The sequence below is a fragment of the Chionomys nivalis genome, chromosome X (assembly GCF_950005125.1).
Source record: "Chionomys nivalis chromosome X, mChiNiv1.1, whole genome shotgun sequence".
NCBI lineage: Eukaryota > Metazoa > Chordata > Mammalia > Rodentia > Cricetidae > Chionomys > Chionomys nivalis.
Window position 1 is genome coordinate 126,270,021 of NC_080112.1, and position 27,608 is coordinate 126,297,628.

Consider the following 27,608-nt stretch of genomic DNA (forward strand, 5'->3'; position numbering starts at 1 on the left):
TACATTCATACAACACACTATAAAGTAGGAATTAGTTCCATGTTCCAAAACTTTATGATGAAGCTGCATTAAATAGAAAAGTGCATCTCAGTACAGAGATCACCCAGAACAGTGGTTCTCAACCTTTGGGTGACAACCCCTTTGAGTGACTCATGCACAGGGGTCACCAAAGACCATTGGAAAACACAGATGTTTACATTATGATTCATAACAGTAGCAAAATTACAGTTATTAAGTAGCAACAAAATGTTATGGTTGAGGGTCACCATAACATGAGGAACTGTATTAAAGGGCTGCAACGTTAGAAAGGCTGAGAACCAATATCCTAAAAGATCCCATAGTTCCTAAAATCAAAGCTGACCTTAGGCTCTCTAGAAGAGCCTAGGTTCTTTTACAAATGTTTGCGAGGAATGATGATAAAGAGTTCTAGCAATGTAGTGCTAGTTGCCTAACTTACTGAAAGGAAGAGCTGGGTTCCATATGTCTAAGTTGTAAAAATAGTCTCCCTTACCAATATATTTCAAAGCATAATCATATGATGAGGCATCACTAAGTGAAGCACACAGTAAAAAGTGTGCTTATCTTTGCACAATTGGACAATATCGGCACTTGTGATACCTTTTTTTTTTTTCTAAGTGGTGGGAACTAAATAAATGCAGGAAGTCTTTGTAGCTGTGTCCTAATGATAACGTTTTACTCTGCAGCCATCCTGAAAGAAAAAAAAAAAGACCAGCAATTACGGGTGTACAGCTAATCTTGATAAGGGTCAATCTTTTCCCCAAGAGAGGTCTATGAGCTGCCACTCCCTTGAAAATGAAAAAGGAAGAATGCTCGTGTGCCATGAATGCCAGGGTTTACATAACCACTGTACTGACCAGAGCCACTGCAAATACACAAGGTGCTTGAGTTTATCCTTGTTTATAAATACTTTTGGAAAACGTTGATGAAGGAAGACGGCAAGTTCACATGTACCTTTTCCAGGTGGCTGAGAGTTTAACCATGCAACGTCATTCCTGAAATGGATAGTCCATTAGGACAGTCATGGAAAAAGGACAAGAGAAGCATTCAAGGAGCATTAAATTTTGCCATGTTTCATTCAAAATCACTTTGCTAATGAAAATTATAAAATCACAGCAGTCAATTAAAAGTATCAAACGGGTTCATTGGTGGTGGTGGTGGTATGTGTGTGTGTGTTGTTGTTGTTAACAAAACAACACCAAAATCTTGCTAATCTCGTTATAATTTTGCCTAATTTTCTCTTGCTGTTTATGTTCAATGTTCAATGCGGTCAGGGACTTTCCCAGTGTGGGGAGGAGGGAAAGAATACTTAGATTATAGAAGCTCTTTTAAAAAGATTAAATAAAATGATATGTATAGGCTATTCATATCTTCATGAAAAACGTTCAACAAATATTGAATATTATTATTACTACTGTCAAAATAAATGTTCCTAAAAGATCAAGCACTTTAATTAATTAATCCTTTGCCAGCAGTGCATGTACCGAGCATGTATCAGGCACACGCTACAAGTTGCCAGCTAGACTGTCATTGGTTGACGGTTTTGGCCTCTGTCTTTTAATATTTTCCAATGTTTTGGGCATATTGTCTTCAAAGAAACAATTAGAAACAAAACAGACACAGTGACAATAGATGTACATGTGTTTTAAGCTATCTGTTTTCTAAATTGGTCTGACACATATATAGCCATTTCCTTGCGAATATTACTGTTTTGCTTCTTGTGGCTGCATGAAATTCCATTGTGTATGTGTACCTCATTTTCTTTATCCAGTTTTTCTATTTCTGGGCAACTATGGCAAATCCACTTTCTAGCTATTGTGAATGGTACAAGAATAAACATAGATGTGAAAGTGTCTCTTTGATATGTCATTGACTTAGTCTCCTTAGGTTTATTCCTAGAAGTAGCATAGCTGGGAAATATAGTAGCATTTTTTTTTTTAAAGAAAGCTCCGTATAGATTTCCACAGTGGCTGCAACAGTTTGTTTTGCCACCAGCAGTATATAGGGATTGCCCTTTCCCCACATCCTCACCACCATTTGCTGGCATGTGTTCTCTCTATTGTTTGTTTTTATGATGATAGCAATTTTTTATATGGCAAGATAGAATTTCAAAGCAATTTTCCTGATAGCTGAAGATCTTGACACTCCTTCCCTTTTTGAGCATTTCTTGGCCATTCGTATTTTTTTTTCTTCTTCTGAGAACTATTGACTTCATTTTACTGACTGGATGATTTGGTGGGTGATTTTAAAGTCCTCATATAAGCTGAATATCAGCACCCTGTTTGATACAGTTATCAAAACATCATGCATAGTAAAGGAAATAACCACCAGTAAAGAACCAGCTCACAGAATGAAGTGAAAGATCTCCAAAATGGTCATCATTTTCTCTTTGCCAAATTAACTGGGTTACAAGCAGGTTCAATTGCAGTCTTAGGTTGCAACCAGTCCTTAACCAGAAGAAATAAATAACAATATATTTATGCTAAAAGCTGAAACCACACTTATCAATCAGGGAAAAGCTAAATGAATTCTTTGTTTTTCACTGTTTAGAAAACAAAATACATTAGACTAATCATGAGCTTAGAGGGAAAATTATCCATCGCAGTTTTCATTTATAGTAATAAATTTTAATCAGAGCACTCAATAGTGTTCTTCTAAGTTACACGTGTAATTACTATTTTTTTGAGACAGGGCTTCTCTGCATAACATTCCTAGCTGTTCTGGAACTAGCTCTTGTAGACCAGGCTGGCCTTGAACTCACAAAGATCCATCTGCCTCTGCCTCTGGATTACTGGGATTAAAGACATGTGCCACCACCACCCGGCTATGTATATAATAATATGTTCACATATACATATGTAATAATGTAAGTAAAGATTATATCCTTTAATAAGTATATGACTATTCTTACTGGGATATAGAGTACACATTGGTGGATGTAGCACGGTTAATAAAAACCAAGAAACAGATATTAGGGTTCAATCTGAAGGTCAGAAAAGCAAAACATCCAGCAACGGGCTCTTTACACCTCTTCAGAATATCCTGCTTTACAGAAAAGTCAGTTGGATATGCTAGGCCTGTAGGCTGAAGATAGAGGCCCCAACGTTGCAAAGGAACTTTGGGTGATTGTCCAGGCAGCCAGCTGTTTCTGTCATTTCTCACATTTTTTGGAAATCATTTGCTCACACTTCCTGCTTACTCAGTTAATATTATTTCCTTCTTGGGTCTGTGAGGGAGTTGAAAACTACATAGTTATAGTTTTCCTTATTTACCTTATGCAAGTTATGCAAGTTACCAGAAAGCAAGTTATGATAGAAAGTAAATTAGGTACAAGACTTTGGACTCATCAAGATAGGATAGATATGAAATATTTTCTCTGACATTGTCAAATGCAAATGAACTAGACATTTTAGATGTATTTATTGCCTGTATATATTGCATATAGTCATTGTACTTACTGTATATAGTTTTCTTATATTAGTTGTAGCCTTCCTTTTCCTTTTAGACAAAAAGGGGAAATGTAGTGATATTTCTTTTGTATTTTAATAAATAAAGTTTGTCTGAAGATCAGAGAGTAAACAGCTCCACTGGTCAGCCACACAGACCAGGCAGAGGTGACACACACCTTTAATCCCAGCAGCCACACTAGTTTGTTATAGAAACTGGGTGGTAGTGGTGCACGCCTTTAATCCCAGCCATAGATAGGAATATAAGATAGGAGGAGACAGTTCTCAACAGTCATTCTGAGATTCCTGGAGGCAGAATCACCATTTTGGACTGAGGTAGAGGTAAGAGCCAGTGGCTGGCTGTTTTGCTTTTCTGACCTTCAGACTGAACCCCAATATCTGTCTCTGGGTTTTTATTATTTGTGCTACAGGTGGAATTTGAACAATACATGAATAGTTTAAATATGCTAATTAAATACTTTAAGCAATTTGGGAGCCCTCTAAAGGAATATAGGGTCTTTCATTAGTAAATGAGCCCCAAGACTGCATACACTCAGGTTGGACTCTCTATTCACCAATGTCTTCAACTCAGGTTGGTACTTTCTGCCAGCATCCTCCCCTCTACACACACAGTGAAAGGAAACAAAGCATCTGCCCTTCTATGTTCTGGGCTCTGCCTTATGGTACATATCTTGCTAGAATGTCTGGGCTTGGTTCGAGGAGACGGGAAAATAAAAAAAAAAAACAAGATGCCAAGGGATGGACTGTTGCAGTCTACTTTTTTATCTCCAGATTTTGCCCTCTGGACACATTTCTAGTATCCCTTCCAGTCATGCTGAGAGTCACTGGGTTGTCATACCGTTGCACCTTCCATGACCAGAGTTCCACATAGCTAATCAGAGTCCCTTGCCACCCTTCATTGCTTTCCTTACATCTGTCAACATGTCAGAAATAGCTCTCTCTTCAAGTTAAGCATTTTGGGTGCCTTTTCTGTTTAGATCTTAACACTATGATTTCCTCTATGATTCAATACCTTAAAGCAAGAGAATGGCCTATGTTTTGAGACAAAAGTCAAATGATTTTTGTTCGGATAATCATTTTAAATTGTGGTTAGACAATCAAGACCAACATCATAGCGTCTGGTGGAGCATGAAAGACATATGCATATATACAGAAATAACACTGAGGGCTACCATTTCAAAGTATTCTGAAAACTCAAGTTGCCACCCCTTTAGTACAGTTCTACTATTCTGTGGGTGTAACTAAAGTGGTACCGCTATAATAGAGATCTACAATATTGTCCAGGGCTTTGTGCCTGTATGAAGCAGCACCCACCCAACATAAGGATGCTCAGGAAACTCAGAACGGGCCACTCTTCATGCCAAAAGGTGCCTTCAGTTTGTTTAAATCTTGTACTGACTCAGGCAATTTCTTTGCCAGATACTTCAGTCAGCTGTATAAAGGGACCATCTTAAAACATATTGTTAAAGTTAATCTTCAAAAGTTGGTGTTCCCATAGCAACTTTCCTCCAAATTCTTCTGAAAAATTCTTTTCAGAAATCTAGTTTAGTTGACACCCCAAATGCTCACATTTTATTGTAATTTTTTAATTAGAAAGTGCTAAGAATATATCAGCCAAGATGGAAAGGAAAACCTAATGGATTTTCACTTCAAAGGGTCAAAACATGTTTTAAGGAAAGCAGAAGTAAAACCATATTTAAGTGAACAATGATCATATTTAAACTTATGATCAAATTCCTGGTGCCGCATCATATCCCTTGTTCATATCAAATGCTATGGATGTAACTCAGTGGATGGAGTGGCAGGCTAGCATACTGTATTCACAGCAAAGTAACCTGCCTCTACTTAAAGAAACTAGTACTATGTCAGTGGTGATGACAGCCCTTTTTTTCTCTCACCCTTTGTTCCTTTTATCCTCTGTTTAAAGGAGAACACGTGTGTTTGGGAGAACTGATGACTACTGTCCAAAATCTAGCAAGTGGCTAGTAACTCTATTTGCCCCTTGTCCATCATTTGGGACCCTACATTCTAAAACAGATCATGTTAATTACCATTAAGTGAGATAGGCAGAGGTTTAGAAAAGACCCCCACAATCATCTCAACGGCAGAAAAGATAACTCACCAACTACAGGCTACCCTGCGCTTGTCCAGGTGGGATTGAGGACGAAGAGTTTAGAGCCACAGCCTCCCTCCTTTCTCATTTTTTTCCTTTCAGTGAAAAAAGTCTATGTCACATCCCTAGGCAATGGAACAAAAGAACACGCCCACACTTCTTGCTCTCAGGCTGTTGAAGGTCTGTTGTCCACCCATGAAGGTTTTCTGAGAATGATTCACATCCTCTTTTCAGAATTATACCTTAAGGTTTTAGACACAGACTTACCGGATTTGAGCAACCGCCATGCCTGCTGAGTCCTAAAAGAGAAAGGAAGCACACCAGGTGTGGCTAATAAATGTTAATTCATAGAGAAGGAAACAGTTCTTAATCCCAGGATTTGGAAGAACATCAGTACTGAGAAAACAAGAAGCAAACGTCCCAAAGTGTCAAGACTTCTATAAGGACAATACCCTTCGCAGTACCAGTACTTCATGGCCATGCAATATGTTGTGTAGTTGGGACTCACATCCATCACAGTGCATTTTTCATTTTGTCAAAACCATCTTCTAAACAGCTGAGAAATATACATGAATTGTTTTGAGGTATGTCATACAAAATGGTTCTCCAAACATTAAAGATTTTGATTTCTATATAAAAAAACATCTCAGTTGGGGCTTTGGGTCCTCAGCACAACTGACACTTGGAAGTGGACAATTCCTCACTGCATATTGTTATATATTGTAGGATGCATACCTACCTGCACCTCCAGTATCTACAAAATAGATGACAGGCACAACTCCTTCCATTAGTGACTTTTTAAAAACTTGCCTTGAGACCTTGTCAAATGGCCCCTCATAGAGAACTACTGACTTAAATTAAAAACAAAAATTGGGGGACATATTGGCAGCCCACAATATATAGACCAAGGAGCATTTCTCTGTCTCCAAAATCCTAAGACAGTTTCACTTAAATGGACACTAACCTCTAAAACCAGGGAGCTCTCTGAAACTTTGTACTCTACCACTTTGGCGTCACATAAAGTATAACGTTGTGCTATCAGGTGCTGCTGTGTTGTTGATTCCTAGATTTTTAACAGATTCAAGCTTTTGCTGCTTCAGTAATAAGTTGTGAGCTAAGTAAGTCAGTATCTACTGTTTCTAAACGTGACTGATATCAGAATGACCCACAAAGGTTTTTCAGATTATTGATTTCCAGTCTGGTCCTTGGATGCTCATTTAGTAGGAATTGTGTAAAAAGATGAAGGCAACATCTTAACCGTGCCCACTCCATCTGTAACCCACTAAATAATGAACGACGAGTAAACTTTGAAAACTCCTATTAGTCTATGTAAAAACCAGAAGCTAATTTGTTCCACTGCCTACTCTAGGCAGTGGAGAGAAGATGGAAATATATTGGTGAAGGCTTGTTCTGAACAAGCTTCCACTTCAGCTGAGAGAAATGAGCACTGAATGTAAAATATGATAAGAAATCCAATTAAAGCAGAGGCTCATGTGGTATGATCGATAGTAACTGAGAGGGGTCAGAAACACTTTGAAGAAAGCCTTCAAGGAAGGCGACTCTTTCCCTGCCAATAACGTGAAGGCTGCAGAAGAGTGTGCCATACAAAGACTGTTCTCGGCTTAAAGGACAGATACAAAAGCTCCTCAAGGAGGAAGTGGTCAATTTTATAGATCATACAATACTATGACCAGACTAGAGAAGGTGATAAGAAGCAAGAAGCAGAGAAAGATCATGTAAGAGGGTTTAGACGGTTAAGACCAAGAACGAATTTATTCTACTTGCAATAGAAACAAACCAAAGATCTTAAAGCACTAAATTTCACTGTATCCTTTTATTATTAAAGGATGCTTCTCAATACATGGTCCCCAACCTGTTTTCTGAGGTGGTAGAGTTTAGAAACTATCAAGGGGGAAATGAGGAACCAAGAATACAGCAAAGAATTCTTATGACTGGACAATACTCTCACAACCAAGTTGAAAATCAAATCCATCCAGTGAAGGGCTATCACAAGATGGGGGGAAGAAGTTCATCCCCAGAAAAAAACGCAAAATAAAATTAAGTAATATGTAGTATCTGTTTCAATGATTGGCTGATATCTTTACTATACAGTACCCAGTGGGAATCTGATTATCCAGTAACAGTTATGCTTACTGAATAGTTTGGAAGTTGGGAGGCATGCCTTCTTTAAACAATAGGTCTTCCAGACCAAAGAGGCTTCATCCAAGTAAGAATGTAACAGAAAAAAAAAAATACCATGCTGGGAAGATGGGAGGTTAGGAAAGGTATTTATAATGAGTAGAGGTATTCATCAAGGGAATTCAGTGACCTCTCATTTATTCACAAGTTGAAGTTTCACTGTTGTTTTGTTTTTAACTTTTATAAGGAGATAAATGCAAAGCAAACAGTAATATCTGCTCCATTTCTTAGATGTCCCCACTGGCAAGGACTTATGGATGGCAAGTAATTTCTATCTATACAGCCCTACAGCAGAGCCCAGCTTTTGACTTCTTCAGAACTACCAAAGAGCACCCTGTATTCAACATTACTGAATCGTAAAACAATTCTAATGGCTTCAAAGTCTATGCAAAATGAATGCTTCCAGAGGGACCACACGAAAAGTTTTGTACTAAGACCTCTGTGATCCTGTGTTAAGAGAGGACTTACTACCAAGGTAGAGGGCTTAATCTTTTGGGTCAGCTCCTCAGAACACTGTTAAGTGGAACTGGGTGGAGTCAACTTCTGATTACAATGTTTTGGTCAAAAGTACAGATGTCAGGGTAAGCACACCAAACAGGAAGTGAGGTCAGCACTGGAGCTGTTAACAAGTCTGCTGAGAGAAATGGAAGAGAGCAAACAGATCAACATTAGGTCTCATCTCTACAGGGTTCATGCAGCCTAGCCATCACGACATGCTCAACAAGCACCTACTAGGCTCCCAGCACTTTGCTAGATACCGGTATGATGGCAAGGACAAGATGAACCCAGTACTCCACAGAGTTTTCTATCTACCAATCAAACAGCAATGAATGCTCTCAGTCCAGTGCCTTTTCATGTGGGCTATATTGAGCATTTCATTTGCCTTTCTTTGTCCAGTTCAAGAAGAGCAAAGGTCAACAACTCAAAAGCAAAGACTTGGAGAGAACTCCCTGAAGTCACAGGGCCAATTTTCAAATCTAAATCTTTTTTCTAATGCGTTTTTGGGAAAGTCAGGAGTTTATGGCATTGATCTTCTTAGAAATTTAAAATTTAGAATTCGGACTATATATACTATGCAAATTAAGAGGGTATTTGACCATGTGATTTGACAATATGGATGAACATATTAAATTACTAAACACCATATTAAATACCTAAAAGCCTCATATTTTGTTTACTACAACAGGGCGTATGGGAAGAGAAATAATTGGGTTTAACTGCTTCAACCATATAAATAACACAGAAGAATTCCGTCAAGACAGGACACCTGGGTAATGTCCTTGGTTCTGTCACTGAGCTATTTCTGCACCACCTTCAACTCTCTGCTCTTCCATTTGATTTATTTACACCAGAGGATGGAAAAATTCGCATAATCCACAAGTCTACTATTTGAATCTGAGGCTAAAACTGACCCAATTTTTTTCCAATCACTTTGAAATTTGAATGAAGTCTGATGATGCTTAATAGCCTGTAGGTTCTCCAGAAGTGTGGCCAAAAACCATTGGTTCACTCATGACATCCTTGGCATCCTTGTTATTTATACTCTATTCCCTATACAGCCCATACAAACTAAGTCTGGAAGGTTTGATTTCCTAAACTCCCCTCAAATATGTGAATGACTTACAACATTCTTCCTAGCTATTATAAAACACAGGTCATCTTCTCCCATCTCTGTCAGAACTCTATTCTTCAATTTGGAGCCAGAGAAAGCATCCCAAAATCTGATAAAGTCACCAAGAGGTACTCAAGGACAACACCCAGTTGTAATGATGGAATAACCAGAGACTGAATGTGAGGAAACCACGGAGGGAACACTTTGAACAGGAACATAAGCTGCTATGATACATTCATTCTGAGGTGGAGATAAAGAAAAGCATCGTTGTACCACACTTTGAAAAAGTAACAGATACTATAAATTTTCAATACTCTTATCACTTATGCATTTTCTCAGTGATGTTTAAAGTGGACCTTAAGAGGTGAATGGAGTGTCCTGAGTCTGAGAAATTGTTCAAATACATAACACACAATAGATGCTCCACAAAAGGTTTTTTTTTTTTTGAGTGAATAAGTGACAAGCACTTATTTAGTATATGTAGTCTTGCTTTGGACAGGAAATAAAATGCTCCAAAGAAAGAATATTAACTATTTATCCCTGGGTTTTATTTCAGGGGAGTGAAGAAGTACTAAAGACTCATAGAGGGGAAGTCTTTCCCAGGAAGAGCATAGTGCAGTCAAACCACATAGAGCAAAGCAAGTGGAATATTTGTGCTGAAGGACAAAACAAGTCCAGAATTATTAAAAACCCAAATGACTGAGGTAGACAGAGTTCAGCAGTGAATCTTCAGCCCCAAAGGGTCTTGCTACTGTGAAAAGCAACAAGTTTTACTTTGAATTCCACCTACTATGCTGCCTCATCATTATAACGGATATATATATATATATATATATATATATATATATATATATATATATATATATATTCAGAGCACCCAGGTGATTTCTTTCAGAAACGCTCTCTAAAATCTTCCCTTTCCCAGTCCTAATACAAAGCACATCTGCATAAAGACCCAAATTAGTAGAAAGGGCTGTTTACCGTCAAACATTTAGAGCCTAAGAGGATATAGTGCCATGAGCTTGACCATGAATTTATTATTTTAGGAGAGATAAATTAAAATGACAATATGAAATACTTGGGCTGTATTTATATATTTGTATATGGAAGTAATAGCCATTCATTAAATGGCCACATAGGTTTTTATGTAAGGAGCCAGTTATCACCTTTCCTCGGCCACCAGCACTCTAAGGAGGGGCTCAAAATGACCTGTAATTACAAACCAAAAGGCACCAGGACACAGCTTATGGACAATATGTTGAAGGCAGGTGATGAGAGTGCACAAATAGGACAGAATAGCAACCATTACAGAAAACTGATTACCCTTAAGACTACTTTAAAAGGTCAATCCCAGAGCCACCAGTGCCTCCGCAGAAACGAACAAGCATCAGTAACTGCGCAACACTCACTTGGCTTTTCCGGACAAACAGCTATGCTAAACCAGAGAAAGAGCTGTTTCTTGTTCCTTGAAAACCAGCCTAGGAAAGAAACTTAACAGTTTCCTAGCTCACACCCTCACCTTTCCAGTGGAAAGAAGTGATAAGAGGTGCTCAATTTGCCTCAGTGACTGGTCTAGAACCAACCCAGGCAGCTCCTGAATCTCTGAGCCTACCATTCCTGACTGCATCAAAGCCTTCATTGAAATAAAAAATACAGTTTTAATGGGAGTATGCGAATTCCAGACAGCCTTTGCCTTACTATAAATATTGATTTTTATTCTTGTCAGCTCTTTGTCTTGTCTGTTTCTCTCCAGGTTTTTTTTTTTTTCAAATTGGCAGTCAGAATGCTCAAACTCAACAGTGAAAAAAGCACGTCAGAGAAAGCCCAGTAAACCAGCAGACGACAGAACAACTGTGGCGTCTCATCTCAAAACTACACATCTTCAAGGTTGAAAATGAAAGGTCTAAAAGCTGCTGCCTGTCCCCTCCTGACAGTCTTCAGAAGTAGTGCTCATTGCTCAAAGATCTTTCTTTTCTCCCTTCTTATCTTCTTTCCTCCTCTCTCTCTCTCTCTCTCTCTCTCTCTCTCTCTCTCTCAAAAAAAAAAAAAAAAAAGAAATGCTTAGTCTAGAATTTTCTTTGGTTAGCCATTAATGTGAAACGTGGACTCCTTCAAAGGACACAAGTTCCATGAGCTTTCCATATATTGCATATGCTCGGTGGGTACCTGCAGCGACAGCACAAAATAAGTCCCCAATAAATATTTGTGGGATATTGAAGTTAACACAAAGAAGAGAGGTCACCATGAGGTAAGGAAGGATCCAAGAGAGGACTTCCTGGTAACCCCTTAAATTAAGCAGATAATCTGCACACTCCTAGGAAAATGTACAAACTCCTTCCAAGGAATAAACTCGGTGCACTTAAAGCTCCCTGCGACATTTCTCCAGCAACTCCGCTGGCCGCACATCCAGATTAGTGGATAGCCTTCACTTCTATCTACCTCAATTCTAGTCTTTCCATTATATCTAACCAAAAGCAGCAAGGTAGTGATGGGGTCCAGCCCCAGGTAGTGGACTCAGTGACCACTGCTCAAGTCAAGGGACACTGAGTGCACCGACGGCTTCATGCATGGATTTCGAGGAGCATGGCTGAGTTCTGGAGCAGGTGGCCCTCCCGGGTGAGGTACCTGGCACACCCAATTCCCCAGCCAAAAGACCTCTAGAGAGCGGATCCCATCACCTCCACGCAGTCCCCCTTCTTTGCCAGCCAAGTGGCGCCCCCTTTTGTCTCCGTGCCTGCCGGGACCTTACCGCGTAGTGGAGTCGCGGCTTCTCGCTGTAGGACGGGTCCCCCATGTCCCCGCCTGGAGGAGCAGCAGGCTCTCCTGCTCAGCCTAGAGTCACAGTGTCTCTTAGAGGTTCCCTTTACTTCACTGCCATCTCAGAGTAAGCTCTGGGCGTCAGCCCTGCTGTGCTCTGAGCGCACTGAGCCCGAGCTTGGCTCCGCGAGTCGCTGGCACGAAGTCCCGAGGCAGAGCCTGTGGGGACCGGGAGGAGGAGGCAGCGAGCAGGGGGAGGGCGAGGAGGAGGAGGGAGCGGCCAAGTCTGATGAGATGGGCGGGCATTTAATTCCTTCCGCTCCTGGCCAGTCCCTGCTGAGGCAGTGGCCGCTGCCAGCTGTTGGAGGCTGCAGCCACTGAGGTCGCCCAAGACAGGTGTCAGGTTGGCCAATGTCCCGCCTCCTAGCACTTGACTCCTCCCCGGCCCCCTAGTCCTGACATTCAAGGCTGGGGCTTCAACACCTGCGCAGAGAAAAGCTTAGGTTTCCAAGAGAAATTTTGATTAACTTTCAAAGAGCTGGGCGCCTGTTGCTAGAAGGCAATTCCCATCGATCTCAAGGGAGTTGAGGGTTTGAAAACCTTGATCTGAGTCTCAAAATGCTGGGACCCTCAGAGATCTCAGGCACGTGAGAAGAATCTAAGCAATACTGCCTCTGGGACCTGCTGAAGCTGGGAGGATGATTTGGAGGCTGGACAGAAAGCTAAGGAAGTTTGCACTAGGCAGTGTAGGGAAGCCCAAAGAGATAGTCGTAGAGAATTTGTTAAAACAGGAGTGAGTTTCCACCCCGGCTGGGTTTGAGCGTGCATTGGAGGGTAAGGGGCAGCACTGAACAAGGAGCTATCTGCTGTTTTGATCCTTAGGTGTCAACGGGGAAAACAGATCTGCAAAAATTTGGAAAGAAAAGAGGAACACTACTGGCAAACACTGCCAGGCAAATCAACTCGGTTTTTTTAGCACACACTGGAACTGCACAATAACTCATACAATTGGTTTCTGCTCTAAAATCCCTCCATGGAAACCTGTCCTTTAAAACACCTCATTAAAAAAAGTCACCAAGTTTCCTCAGAGAGAAATGCAGACAAGGCGGGAGGTGGGGGTAGAGTGGAGATAGAAAGGAGGCTCCAGACCTGTGAAATTCACTAACTCAGACCCCAGATTGGTAGCTGGGATGAGGGAAGTGGCCTTGGGAATGACTTAACGCTAGTTCTTCAGTGTCCTGTCTATTGAACTATAGAAACACCCTCTGCCGGATCTGTATTAGGGGCAAAGAGAGAAAAGCAGGACATGGTCCTTGTCTAATTCATGTGGACAGGCCTGTTCACCAACAGACATATAATTATTTGAAAACAATTGGCAACATATTCATAACAAACAGTGGAAATTGTGAGCACCAAGGAGCAGGAATCCTAGATAATTTCACAATGGTTCAACTATTTGAAAAACTGGACAGTTATATTGAAGCTGACTGCATGCATGCCTTCTCATGCAACGATTCACTTTGGTGCTGCGCTGGTGGTACAGAGGTGAGCATAGCTGCCTTTCACTCGCGCATAATGGGAATCATTTAAATGACCGCACCACATACAATTGTGTTCATAATATTTTCAGGCATAGTTGCACACAATGGGACTACTCCAAACATTTGTAAACTGGTGCAAAAAAAAGTCATCTTCAGGATATGTGCACAGTAAAATAATGCTCAGAAATAGTCAGATATGATCCGTGGTAACAGACGACAGAATAGCAATGATCAAGGTGGAGAATGGGGACTAGGAAGGAAGCAGAGAGCAATTTGTGTTCTGGGGTGCTAAAGATGGTCTGTGGTTTGATTTGTAAGACAGTTACTGGAGCGTATTTGTGCATAAACAGCCATTGCACCATAGAGTTCAGCAGACTGGTGCCACTTACGCCCTTTTACTGTGTGTATTTTACACTGCCATAAAACATACAAGATAAACTTAAAGTCAAGCTTCTTCTCAAACAGAAATCTGCAGCCAGAATGTTGCCTATATTATGAGCAAGACATTTAGTTGTTTGCCTGTACCTCTCGTTCTCCCTGCAGTTTGCATTGCTCAAATCCCCTACTCCTTTGCTATAACGGGAGCACAGGCTCAATCCGTTCACTTTAGAGGCTTCCCTGCTCAAACATGTCCAGGCAGGACTGGGAAGATGACACACTAAAATTCTCTCCTTTTACACTCATTCTTATCGGTTGCTGAAAAATAACCTTTAGAAGGAAGTCTTTAAAGAAAATAGAGAACTACTGCACACTTTGTAACCTTCCTTCCTTCAAAGACTCACAACTGCCACAGCCCAGGGAGGATGTGTGTATGAAAATGAGATAGGCGGTGGACTAACCATGATAGGCCCAGTTTAGGGACTTTTGCTCCACCGATTTCTACCCAGATGAACTCTCCAGCAGAATAAGATGGCTTAGCTTTGGGGCCACACAGTGAGGCCCTGTTTCCAACAAGCAAACAAGATGAACTCTGGCTTCAGGAATCTTTCTTTTGTCATTGAAGCTTGGAGTTTCAATTAAGCATCTGTTTCTTTGAGGAATGCTACATTAACAATATATCTAAACAAGAAACACTGAGTTTCTCTTTGATAAAAACCCTTCACCAGAGTCTTTTGATTATTACTTTTGAGCAATTCACCTCTTAAAACTGGGTTGTCCCCGAATTTGCTTGCATTATATTCTTGAAAATGAAGCAATAGAAGAATTCACGCTTCCCAATCTGTGCCCTTACATTTTAGACAGGACTTTTGTCTTCTAGAATATTTCTTTCTAAAGTGCTATTATTAAGTTGCCATGAAATCAATGTGATGTCTCCCACACCCCATGGTAGAAGGGGTTTTGTGGTATAGGACACGGATTTAAGATGATGAGTGGTTAGTCCTCCAGCAAAGACACCTCATAAAAACATCATCTGTTCATTCAAATCTCAGCCCATGTGTTGAAGGCGCAAGTCACAAAACAGGACCTTAAAGACTGTACATAGTACTAAGAGGTCTGTGCACTTAGAAATAATTTAAATTCACCACTTATTTCTATTTAAGTACATTTATTTCCAGGTCTACTCTTGAATCTCCAGGTGTGTCTTCCCAAATTATTCACTTTTCCAAACCCATTCAGTGCATTAGTCCATATGCTCTGGGTGAGCTCAACCGTATCTTATGGTGCATGAGGCTTCAAAGTTCATATTTGATCATTTAGGATAATGCGAGACACTGCAGGAAACAAGAAACACAAGAAACTTTTCTGTTGGGCTCAAACTTCTACCCACTCATTATAATATTCCCTTTTCTTCTGTTATTGTAGCACTAGAATGCAACCCAGGACTTCATGCATGGTAGGCAAGTACTTCCCCCCTCCCCCCCCCAGCTATATCCCTAAGCCTGGTTCCACTTAAAAATAAATTTCTCTATATTTATCATTCTCCCCAGAGGCGACTCAAAAATAATCTCTGAGTTACTCTAACAGCATCATCGCCAAGAGAAAAGCACGTGTGTGCCACGTTAATAGTAGAGCGCCGGTGTATCCCTGCTCCCAGACATGTGGCACTATGAACACTGAATCTTGTCTCCCAGAACATTCAACTTAAAATGGAGTCTACCTGTCTATACATTAAGTTGCAATTTTCCTTATTCGGTGAAAACTCAAGGGTGATTGCTTACCATTGCTCAGGAAAACCTTAATTACATTTGTGAAAGCAAATTAAACTGTGGAGCTTCGAAGGAGCCAAGAACACACCGGAGAGTGCTTAGCTCCATCAATGTTATTGCAATGGCTATGGGATCTGCTTAAGCAGTGTATTCCTACTCTAAATCCAGTGTTGCCACTCCTCCATCCTATTATCCCGATAGCCCGGCCCTTTAAAGTAGTTTATTGTTTTGAAACAGAAAAAGAAAGAGCAATATAGGGGCAACTCAAATAAATTTTACAGAACATTTCTGCATCTACCTTTCAGCCACATTAAGGAATGGAGAGCTCCTAAATCTAGGTCCCAATCCCCTTCTATTCATAGCCACTGCCTCATTCTGAAGTGGAAGACATCTTTTATTTTTTATGTTTTATTTTTATTTTATGTGTATAGGTGTTTTGCCTGCATGTATGTCTGTACAACATTTGCGTGCAGAGCTTTTGGTGGCCAGAAGTTGTATGATACTCCAGAACTGGAGTGACAGGTAGTTGTTATTTGCCATGCAGGTACTGCAAAACAAATAAGTGTTCTTAACCATTGAGCCATCTCTCTAGTCCCAACAGTATCTTAATTTTGATTGATTTCATTTCCTGTCTTCCTTTTTACACTATAAGTCCTCAAATCGCGTGCCACTGACTTTGGAGGACTCCTAATTGCTGTGGAGCAGCCTTGTGTCCTATAGCATGTTTAGAAGCACCACCTATTTTTAACTCTAGATGCCAGCAGTATTTATTCTCCTCCAATTACAAAAACTGTCTCCAAATATTGTCAAATGTTCCTTGGTGCAAGAGGATGCAAAATCACACTTGGTGGAAAGTAACCATATTTTAGAAAGCTAAGCACTCAAAATTGTTAGTCATTTCCTAGCTTTACGTATACATAGACACATGCATAAATATGCTTTTATTACATCCAGCCTCTTTTGATCAATACTATATTTGAAAGTTCATCTGTATTGTTGAATGTCATTGTAGCTTGTCATTTCCATTGCTGTGTGGTATTCCATTGCATGTGGGACCATTGTTTACATTTTTTTTACTGCTAATGAACATTTATGGTCATTCCAATTTAGGACTAGTGAAAATCACATACCTTGAGCATCTCCACACATATCCCCATGTGCACACATGGGTGCCTTTTTACAGGGGAAGGAACTAGAAATAGAGTTGTAGGGCTATAAGCATGCCTGAGTTTAATGTTACTGGATAGTGCCCCACAGTTTCCCAAATGGATTGTATTAATTAAAAGCTTTATTTACTCTACCATATAAATAGACTGAACATAGTTTATATAAAGGCTGAACATAGTTTAGAGTTGACTCTCTTTTAGGCTTTCTCACAGAGCTACGAAAATTAAATTAAAGAACCAAATCCCAGGATAAAGAAGAGCTAGGAAGTAGCTCCTTGCCCCTCCCCCTTTTCAGTATCATCTCTCCTGTAATTAAAGGAGGGCCTTCCAGCTCTGCTGGGGCCCTGGCATCAACAATGTCATTGCTGATTTCACCCACTCACAAGCAAGAACAAATGAGAGACTTGGTATGCTTTAGGTGGAGAACATTTCATCCGGGAGAAGTTCAACCTGCTTGTGGGGGGTGGCAATCTCAAAGAACAAATTGTAAACATATGTGCCACTTCAGAATGATCAGTTTGTTCGATAGTCACAATTCCTTACTTCACTTGCTAAATCCCTAGGAGGGATCCAAGGAAGGACAAAAAGCCCTTGTTCCTTTCTCCAACTCAGTTAAAGATACAACTCTCAGCCTGAAAGCAGATCTGGGATCAAGACTAGTGCCTGAAGAATTCCTAATGATCCCAAGGATATTGCCTGAAACTGCAGTCACACGGGAGAGATTAGAGAGAGGGGCATGGCTTTGGTATAGCCTCATGGTGCTGTCTGTGGTCTCAATCACCAGCATAAAGAACATCACAGAGTTATGTATTGATTATGAACAGAAACATGATGACCTGAGAATGCAGGGGAGAAGGCAAGCAAGGGAGGATTGGGGTAAAGCAACTATTACGATAGGTTTCCATTAAGGTACCATCGGTTCTACTGTACTTGCTATCTGATATGTTCACTGAAGAACTGCTACTCAGTGTGCCAAGGATCCCGGGAGAATGCCCTTTAAAAGAACCCACAGAGAGATGGTTCTAAAATAAATGTTCTGTTCAAGGGCCATTAATCAAAAAAGGAGAGGACACAATCCCTCCAGCTATGACTTTCCAAACTGCTGCTTGAGAATCAAGAAATGACTTGGCTAATTCACTCTTGAACTAATGGCAACTTCAATTAACTGACCATGAGGTGCACTAGACTGTGTCTGGCAATACCTATCATGGAGAGGGGAGGGACTCATGAGGGCCAAACCCTCCTTGAGGCAGTTAATGGCTTCTGGAAGAGGGAGAGATATTTTCTTTAGTGGCATAGTCACTGATAAGCTTATCATTATTATTTCTAAATGCATAAATATAACCAGCTCAGTCTTGGTAATATTACTTATATGTACATTCCTGACTAATTAGTATTGGATAACCATCTGGTATGCTCTTCCCTGGAGAAGATCATTTCTCCCACACTCAGCAATCCTTGCTGACTGTAGTTCTTTGTCTAAGGTTGATGTCTTGTGAGCTTCCCTCTACTGTGTTATCATGTTCTTTTAAATAATACTTCATTCACGCTCAAATTAAAAATAACCCTCTAATTAAGACTGTTAGGTTACCAAGAAGAAGAAGAAGAGAAGGAAGAATAAGAAGAGGAAGAGGAAGAGGAAGAAGAGAATAAAAGAATATCCAATAACAAGGAAAAAAGCAGATATGAAAGTAGAAATAGAAAGACAAACGAGATGAGTAGGAATGGGAGGAGGCAACAGAAGGGTGAATATGATTAAAATGCTTTAATACTTCCTCAAAAAGTCATAATGAAACCTGCTCTTATATACAATTCCTATAAGCTGATAAAAAGAAAAATAACTTTTCATTTATAGCCACAATCAAGGGTATTATATTCCTTTCTATAATCCTAAACTTTCTTCATCTTCATGGTGGCTCAAGTGCCAAACTGAAGAATTTCCAAGACTGTGACACCACTACAAGTAATAGAATGATTATTCTAAATGATATTGATTTCACTGTTTATTGAGCACCTAAATCAGGGGTTCTATGGAAGCAACAAATAGTATCTTCATTATATTGATGTGAGGAAAACATGATTACTTTCATTTTATTCAAGAGGAGAGTTGTTGTATACACATATTATATGGTGCAATTGAAATGTAAATAGAAATTTGAACATAAAACAACTTTCACAGTAATCAAGGAGGTTTCAACATAATGGTTATATTTTATGATTAGTTATACTCATTCATTTATTTACCAGTATCTTTCTCCATATCTCTTTGGTCAGCAATTCCCAACTGAAGATGATTTTGCTCACAAGGGGACAGTTGGCAATGCCTAGAGCTACCATGGCCTGTTACAACTTGGAAGAAATGCCAAATAGAAGATAACTCTCATCAAAAGAATGATCTGACCCATAATACCAAGATTACTGAGGTTGCGAAATCTTTAGTAGCTATAGGAAAGTCACTCTTTAAGAATTTCTACGTAAGAGTGGTATATCTCCTATCGAAAACATTGTCCCTGCTAGTAAAGTATACATATTGTGCCACCAAAGGATAAATACACACATTGCAAAAGATTATAGCTAAGCTGACACCAGGAACCACACAACATGGCAGGTTGTTGGAATGCCAGTAGATTGCTTGGCCATTTGTGGCATCCTTTTATAGGACTTGGTTTTTTTTCTCCAAATAAACAAATTTTGTAACCTCAAAAATGCCTTAGTTTCTAGGCACAGCAGTAATACAAAGGGTGACCCTGTGTTACTGTGGTGACTATAGTTTTCAAAACATTTGCACATGCAATGGTACTCCCCCAATAAATCTATCTTGTGATAGATCCATTTTTATGATAACAAGGAGAACATATGAGGCCAACATTAAAATTTTGTTGTCAGGCATCTAATAAAACGAAGAGAATGAAACAAAATGCCCCTCTCCTGCCAAGACACTTAACCTATCTGGAGCCCATTAATCCAACAAATACCATGAGCCAGAGCATTCCAGAATCCTGAGGAATGTTTAACACACAAGGTCAGAACGCCAACAGTTTAGCAACTTCTTGCCTTGTAGTACAACAAAAACCAAACAAAGGAAACAAAGATTTCTTAAATTCTTTTCTTGGGGACCACACTTTATGAGCATGGATCTCAACTGAAGCGAATTAGTAGACAGCCCCTGGGCACCTTTGGTAATAAGGAGGAGCAGCTACGGTTGCTGCAACCTGAAAGCAGAGAGAGCTGCTCCTGACATCTAATGTGCAGAGGCCAGGAATGTTGTTCAGTATCCTATTGTCAATACACGAGACAGCTTCACATACAGCAAAAGATGGTCTGGCCACAAATGTCCATAGCACAGAGGTTGAGAAATTCTAGTTTACATAAAAATTGTTCCGGTAAAAGGAACTAAGCAGGATCTACACTAGAATTTTTTCTTTGTTTTCATTTTGGTTGTCATCTTTCTTTACATACACACACAGTACAGATGAAAAAATATTACATGAAGATATAAAATTTTCTTCCCTATCAGCAGAAGATGTGGGGTCCAAGCATAAATGGCTAATTAGTAATCAAAAGAATAATCTTGAGGGCTACGGGCATCAGCACACATTTCAATGTAGGTTTTTAAATTATTATTGGGAAGAAAGACCTCAGAACACACTGATCAGAATCGCTTTAAGCGCCAGCTCAGAACTGACATTTTAAACAAGATCTCTATGTACAACACAATTCGAGAATCACAGAAATAGTCAGGAGATGCAGAAAACGATGCTTACAATGGCTTGTCCTTGGTCAAGAGATTTGTGCAAGGTCAAACAAGCAATATGAGACAATACCGGAAGTTATCCTAAGCCCTAAATATCATATTTTAAAAGATGCAAAAATATACCTTGGTATATGACTAAACAGGAAGAATAAGATACACTGATAGCTACTGAAAAAGAATGAACGTTACATTTTACCCACTTCAGTAGAACTCTGGCTTCATTTTCCTGTGACGTCATCAAGTTTTCTGCCTACTGTCTTCAGGACACATGAATTCTTCAAAGTTCTCAAGATATGTTATTTTTCTTTTTCACAAACAAAGAATTTTTCATATTAACAGGTTAAAAAAGTGACAATGTATGTATGAAATTGACCAGTCCTTACGATTTTCTAAAGGGAAAACCCTGTTAGCGTCTACTAAAGAGTCTTCTTACCCAGAGAGTGAGTTTTTTCCCCTCTGATTTTGGAAAATTAAAAATAATCCACCAGTGGTTCACTGTTGTTGATGGGTAATCCACCAGTGGTTCACTGTTGTTGATGGGAAAGCATTAGCTTTGGAACAAAAGCAAGCTGTTTTGTACATCATAACAGATATTGCAACAACTTCCAAGCTCTCTGTTTGCACCCCTGTAAGTACCATTGCTGCACTGCAATGATTAAAAGGACAGAAGAGAGTCAATCTGTAAAAGTTGAAGAAGGACATTAAGACAATGATGAAAGATTTGAAGGGATGTTATGTGTAAGAAAGGAAAGTCTTTGTTTATTTTTTAGAGAAGCTTGGACAAAAACCGAGAGTGGAAGTTATGAAGACGCAGGTTTTGGCTATAGATAAGAAAGAAATCTTTGTGTCTGCACTATCAATTCTAAGTGGATAACTAAGAGAAATGAAAATGCATATCCACATAAAAGCTTGTACAAAAATTGTCATAGCAGAAATATTCACAATAGTCAGAACAACTCAAATGTTCATCAGCTGATGAGTAGACAAAATCTGTCTACTCGATAGGTTACTTGACCATAAACGGTCAAGAGTAGTTACATTATATAATCTGCATTCACCTTAAGATATTGATGGTGACTGAAAGAAGCCCATCAGAAAAGATCACATACGGTATGATTCTATTTATATGAAATACGCAAACAAGTAATTCAACACAGAGGAAGAGTTTATTTGTGGCTTCTGAGGACTAGGCACTCGAGTGGTTAATAAGATCAAAAGTATCATGCTTCTCTTAGTACTCGTAAAAATGGTATAAAACGGACTGAAGAGATTGTTGTTTACTTTAAATGAGTGAGCTGTGTGACGTATGAATTCTATGGAAGGAAGGGAAGAAGGTGGACAGAGAAAAGGAAGGCAGGATGGACTGTCACCTTTTTCCCCGGTAATATTTAAACTGAGCTTGGAAGTCCTGTAGCTGGAGATACTGCATTACACCACAACTTTCCTATAGGCTTGCCAGCTTTAAGATCTCTCAATGCTTTACCCTTTCCCTGTTTTTCTAGCCCAACCTGAGTGGCCTAAGGCTGAAGACTAGCTTCTATTTTTTCACTAAGGCCATTCTTTCATTTACTCTTCCCGTGATAACTGAAGGCAAGAACTCTTTGTTTGTCTTACTTATGTGATTGCTTATTGACTTAGGTAGAGTTCTCCAGAAATATGATAGGACAATGACTGACATGGGGGTGATTTTCAAAGAATGTGTTCCCCAGAGAAACGTGTAAGGATAGATATAGGGCTGGGAATAGGAAGAAGTCAATTCCGGGAACAGTGTCTAGTGTTATCCCAGGCTCAGTCTGACTCTGATGGGAGAGATCTGGAGTATAAAGAAATCCCAGAGTTTGTTCCTCTTTAAGCCAAGGGACCTCTGACTTCATAGTTTTCCTCCCACCAGGCATGATCTACGGGATGTCCCAGGATGACAGAAACTCCCAGGAATTTCCTGTTCCTTGTGGGTACAGAAAAACTGCTCCAGAACCAATAGGAAATCTTTTGGAGACATTCAAGAGTTGCTCATTAGAAGCTAAGGAATGACACAGAGAATTGGTGTGTGTGTGTGTGTGTGTGTGTGTGTGTGTGTGTGTTTGTGTGTGTGCCCATGTGTGTGTGTTTATTTCTGAGGGCATATATGTGTGTGGTGAAACAGGCACGTATGTGCATGTGTGTATAGAAGCCAGAGGTCACTAACATCCCCTGTCTTTCTGACTGACCCGCCGACTTGGTTTTGGACACAGGGTCTTTGGCTAATCCTGTAGCTCACCAGTTCAGCTAAGCACTAGCCAAAGAACTCTGATGATCTGACTGTCTCTGCCCCCCCCAGCAGCAGAACTGCAAGCATACACAGTAAAACCTGGCTTTTTTTACATGGGTGCTGGGTACCTGAACTCAAGTCTTTATGCTTATACATTAAAACCAATGTAAAAAGGAAGGAAGGAGTTGGTTCAAATAAATAGATCTGAGATGTTCTGAGCAGAACTCCAAAAAGAATCAGTACAACATGGCCTGAAATATTTAAGCTGTTCAAAAAATAAACTAGAAAAGCTGTTTATTATTCTGGGTCTATAGCAGGCCCTGAACATGGTAGAAGCTTGAAGCATCCAGATACATTTTCAGATTCTGTGGCTCAAGCTTCTCAGGCATGGCCTCTGCATTTCTGCCATCCTTGCTGATGAATGCTTTATCTGGCATCTTTGTCCACATCACACTTGTTCCATTTCAGAGGCTGGAAATCTTCTGAAGTATCAGAGCTGCTGGCTCACACTGCAGGCATTTCTCAACAGCTTCATCAACCTTATTTACCATTTCACCACTTAGTTTAAGGTCAGGCAGATTCCCAAGCTGCAAACCCATGAAAACACCTATGACTGGCTTGAGTTCTCCTGAATTAACACAAATTGGCCTAATATACTGACCATTCTACCAAGCACACAAAGACTCTCTGATTCATCAATTTTTCAATCATCACATTTGGGGAGTACTGAAAATTTAACTTAGAGCTTCATGCCAGGCAAGCACTCCACCAGTGAGCTATATTGCTGGCCTAACAATATTTTGGTAGTGTTTAAGATAGTGTTTGCTGTATGTATATCTAGAAACTCCCACACATTTCCTGCTCCTTCTGTGTACAGGAAAACTGTTTCAGAACACCATAGGACATCCTTTCCAAAAGTTCACATGCTATGCACAGAAGCTGCACAATGGCACAAAAGCAGAATTGGTGGGTGTGGTGGGGATGTGGGTAGATGGTATACGTTGTACAGGTACAGATGGGCCTTGGTTTACAATGCCATTTTCCCACTTTATTATGGTTCAAAAGTGAACAGGGATGACACCAATAGCCATGCCAACGTGGACAGGGGAAAGCCTATGAGACCTCTACCCTACACGAAGCACTACGCATAACTAAGGAATGCAGAGAGTAGGAGAAATCATCTTCCTCAGGGAAGAGCATCCCAATTGGTTGTGCAGTGTCAAACAGTCAGCCCTGAAAGCATACATATAAGTAGCATTATACAGACTGAAGAGGTTCTACTTAGGAGTTCATGTAATAATAATTAGTGGAAAACGAGGCCATGCATTTGAGAGAAAGCGAGGAGGGAGATATGGAAAGGTTTGGAGGGAGGAAAAGGAAGGATAAATAATATAATTATAATCTGAAAAATAAAAGAAGAAAGTGATATTCATTAAGTAGAAATGACCCATTCAACTTCAAACTTTTTTCCTTGACTTGAAATATATAGTACAAAGAAATTCTGAAAGTCAGCCAGCAGCAGCCAGCAACAGTTCCTGGTCAGTCTTGTGCTCATGGAAAAACCACATAATACTGCACAGTGTAGCATGCTCCTTAGCTACAAGAGCTAGCAGGTTAAGGATATTGGATGCATAAATGCATACTTGACTTGTGACATTTTCAATCTCTGATGGGTTTATTGGGCTGTAACCTCACTATAATTCAAGGAATACTATACCTTTATATATTTAAAACACTATCGCGTAATCTAAGTACTCCCTAGAAGACCTTTTATTAGAAGCATGTACCTTCTCACAATATGCAAGACAGCATCTTTGCCCTGAAAACTGTTCTCTCAACAATCTTGACAGGTTTTTCTGAGAAATCTCAATTCTTACAAGCTGTTTCTACCTTCTGTTTCTCCTCCCTGCATGTTTTCCCTTTCTCACGTCCCATGAGGCTATCACACAAGACGAGGGTTAAGCAGAAATGCGGTAAACAGCTGACGGATTGAGTAAATGAAAAATCAAAGACAGGAGGGAGTAGAAATAAAAAGAGCTCCCAGAAGCTCTTGACGCATATTTGGGTGGTAAGGAGTGAGCCAGAGGGCTTTGCTCCAGAGCCTGCTTTTGTTTGTATCTATGAAAGTGCACGAGTTGAAATTCCATAAATAGAGGAGCTTCTGTACCACGTCCTATTGCTAATATTTTCTTTTCCTCTGACGTCTGTCCTCAGCTTTTCAGTTCATGGTGAGTGCTTAATAAATGCATGACGACTAGTGTTGGAAAGTGTCACAGGCACCAAAAGCATTTGAGAGAAACCTAGGAAAATACCAAAGGGGGGAAAAATCATCATTCAATAAATTCTCCTAAACTTAAAAGGGCAAGGATGTTGCTTTTCAACTGGGAGTCTCTGAAAGGACAAACTTGCGAGGAGATGTTTGTCTCAAATTTAGCACAGGAATGAATTCATTTTTCAAATGGTTTGGGAAAAATCAAAGAACTGTTATTACATGATGTGTGAAAAGTATTTGAAATTCAGATTCTTGCCCTTGTAAATAAAGACTTGTCAGAGCGCAATCCTGCCCATCCAGTTAAGTATTTGTATATGTTACTTTCTCCTTAAACTGGGAATGCTGAGAAGCTGTTACAAGGAGTCATTGAATATCCCAGAAAACATACAGGGTCTGGCCCTTCACCGACAATGTTCACTGACCCTTAGATTTAAACAGTGAAATGGCACCATCTTTCTCTCTTTTCCATACTTTGAGCTTTCATCTTCTCCCTCGGGGACTTTACAAATCCCAAGAAAAGATTCTCTCTTCCATATATTCATTTCTATGAACATCCAAATTGTTTATGTCAGACTTAATCAAAGAAAGCACCTCAAGCCCCATTTCTTCCCGAACAATACAAATCACAAACGTATAACCAACAACACAAAACAACCATTTAATTGCTCTTTTGTTGTATTTATGTTTCTGATCTCACTCATTTGACAAAGTCTTCTCACTGGATGCTGTTTTAAGCTTTGTTCATGCCCTTTTTGTTCCTTGAAACTCATTCTGCTTTGGAACACATGTTGGTTCCTTGGTGTTGAACCAAGATTGCTACTTATTTGTGCTGGACTGAAGTACAATGAGCCATGTGCTTTGAGACTAGAAGAGCAGAAGATTGGAAACCACACATATCCTCACTTAGTCCCCAGAGTTCTCTGATTCTACCTTGTCATCTAAACCCTAGGACACTTACAAGAATCAAATTCATTTTCTAAATTGCATTTTTGTGGCATAAAGCTTTTTAATAGACTGCGACTTTAGAGGAAGGTCACACTGTATGTATACACACATATATATTATATATATATTATATGTGTGTATACGTATACACACATATATATTATATATATATTATATGTGTGTATACATTCAAAAGTTCAGACTAGTCAAGATTCTGGGGGCTATTCAGAAAAACAGCTCACTTTCCATAACTAACTCAGTGTACGTAGCATCCTCACTATGCTCTGAATATTCCACAACGCAACCATGCATCTTCTTGTTTTTTTATACTCTGCAATTTAAGGTCACACATTAAACAAGATTGCTTATTTACAAGAAGAGATTTCTCTGTGTTATATGCCCTTCTTCCTCCATCGCATTCATCACCTCTCTTCCCTTCCACGTATTCCATTTCCCATTAGTGACCAAAACTCCTAATAGCTTCTCTGGAGTTCCTAGAGGACAATTCCTGACTCGCATTACCATGCTCCTAAAAGAGTCTCTGCAGCCTTCCTACTGGCATCTCTGCTAGAATACTTATTTGTTTTGTTTGATATATCTTTCCAAACAATGTTCTCCTCAAAAACAGAACTGTCACATTAATCTTTTATCCAGAAGTCTGATCCCCTTCCTACTGTACAGTAATAGCTTGAATAATATTTGTTGAACACTTTTCTTAACCATGACTACAGAAGATGAGAACAAATGCTATGAGTATTTACAGCTCCAACAAATTTATAATGAATCTGGACCAGAATTAACTGCAGCTATAGCAATTGTTCCTTGGAGTAGCCTGGTGATGATTACAACAGAAGCATTCCTTGGGCCCAGACTTGATGAACACACATATGGTTTGATCATTACAGATAGCTAGCAACTCTCTTTCAGACACTGGGATGTGGTGTTACAAAAGAAAAATCTAGAATCAGAATTATGTCCCTTCAGAAGTAATGAAGCACTTATTCAAAAAAGGAAATCACAGGGCCTTTGTTATCACAAGGCACCATTTTTGGTTATGATATGTGTTAAAGGGTCTCCCACAAAGGAATTCAATGGATGCTGCTTCTCACTTGCATGCTAATCTCTTCAGAGTTCAGGAGTCAAGACTCCTCAATTTGACTGCCCACTGAAAATTATAATCTATGAAACGCCTTTCCAAACGGCACTTGATAAATCTGAGTTCTCTCTTTTGGTATTTGTGAGTCCTGTCTGTACAATCTGCCCTATACAACTCTGTCATCAGAAATTAAAATGTAAATCTCTACAATTCCACTCCATGGGGCCACCAACAGGCAGAGTAACTTAAGATAACATTATCCAAATGCTCTGA

At 39.7% G+C, this 27,608-nt stretch overlaps 1 protein-coding gene across 2 annotated transcripts in view; it reads right to left on the reverse strand.

Annotated features, from left to right (window-relative positions):
* The window catches only part of Arhgap6 (Rho GTPase activating protein 6), a 514,638-nt gene that overhangs the window by 248,438 nt on the left and 238,592 nt on the right, over window positions 1-27,608 (reverse strand). Inside the window, exon 1 of one of the 2 annotated variants that reach the window (XM_057760294.1) lies at window positions 12,159-12,349. The exons of the other annotated variant lie outside the window; for it this stretch is intronic. Within the exon in view, the coding sequence (XP_057616277.1) occupies window positions 12,159-12,203 (45 nt within the window). The 5' untranslated portion in view covers window positions 12,204-12,349. Of the gene's footprint in view, window positions 1-12,158; window positions 12,350-27,608 lie in introns of those variants that run through there. 2 annotated transcript variants of the gene reach the window in all.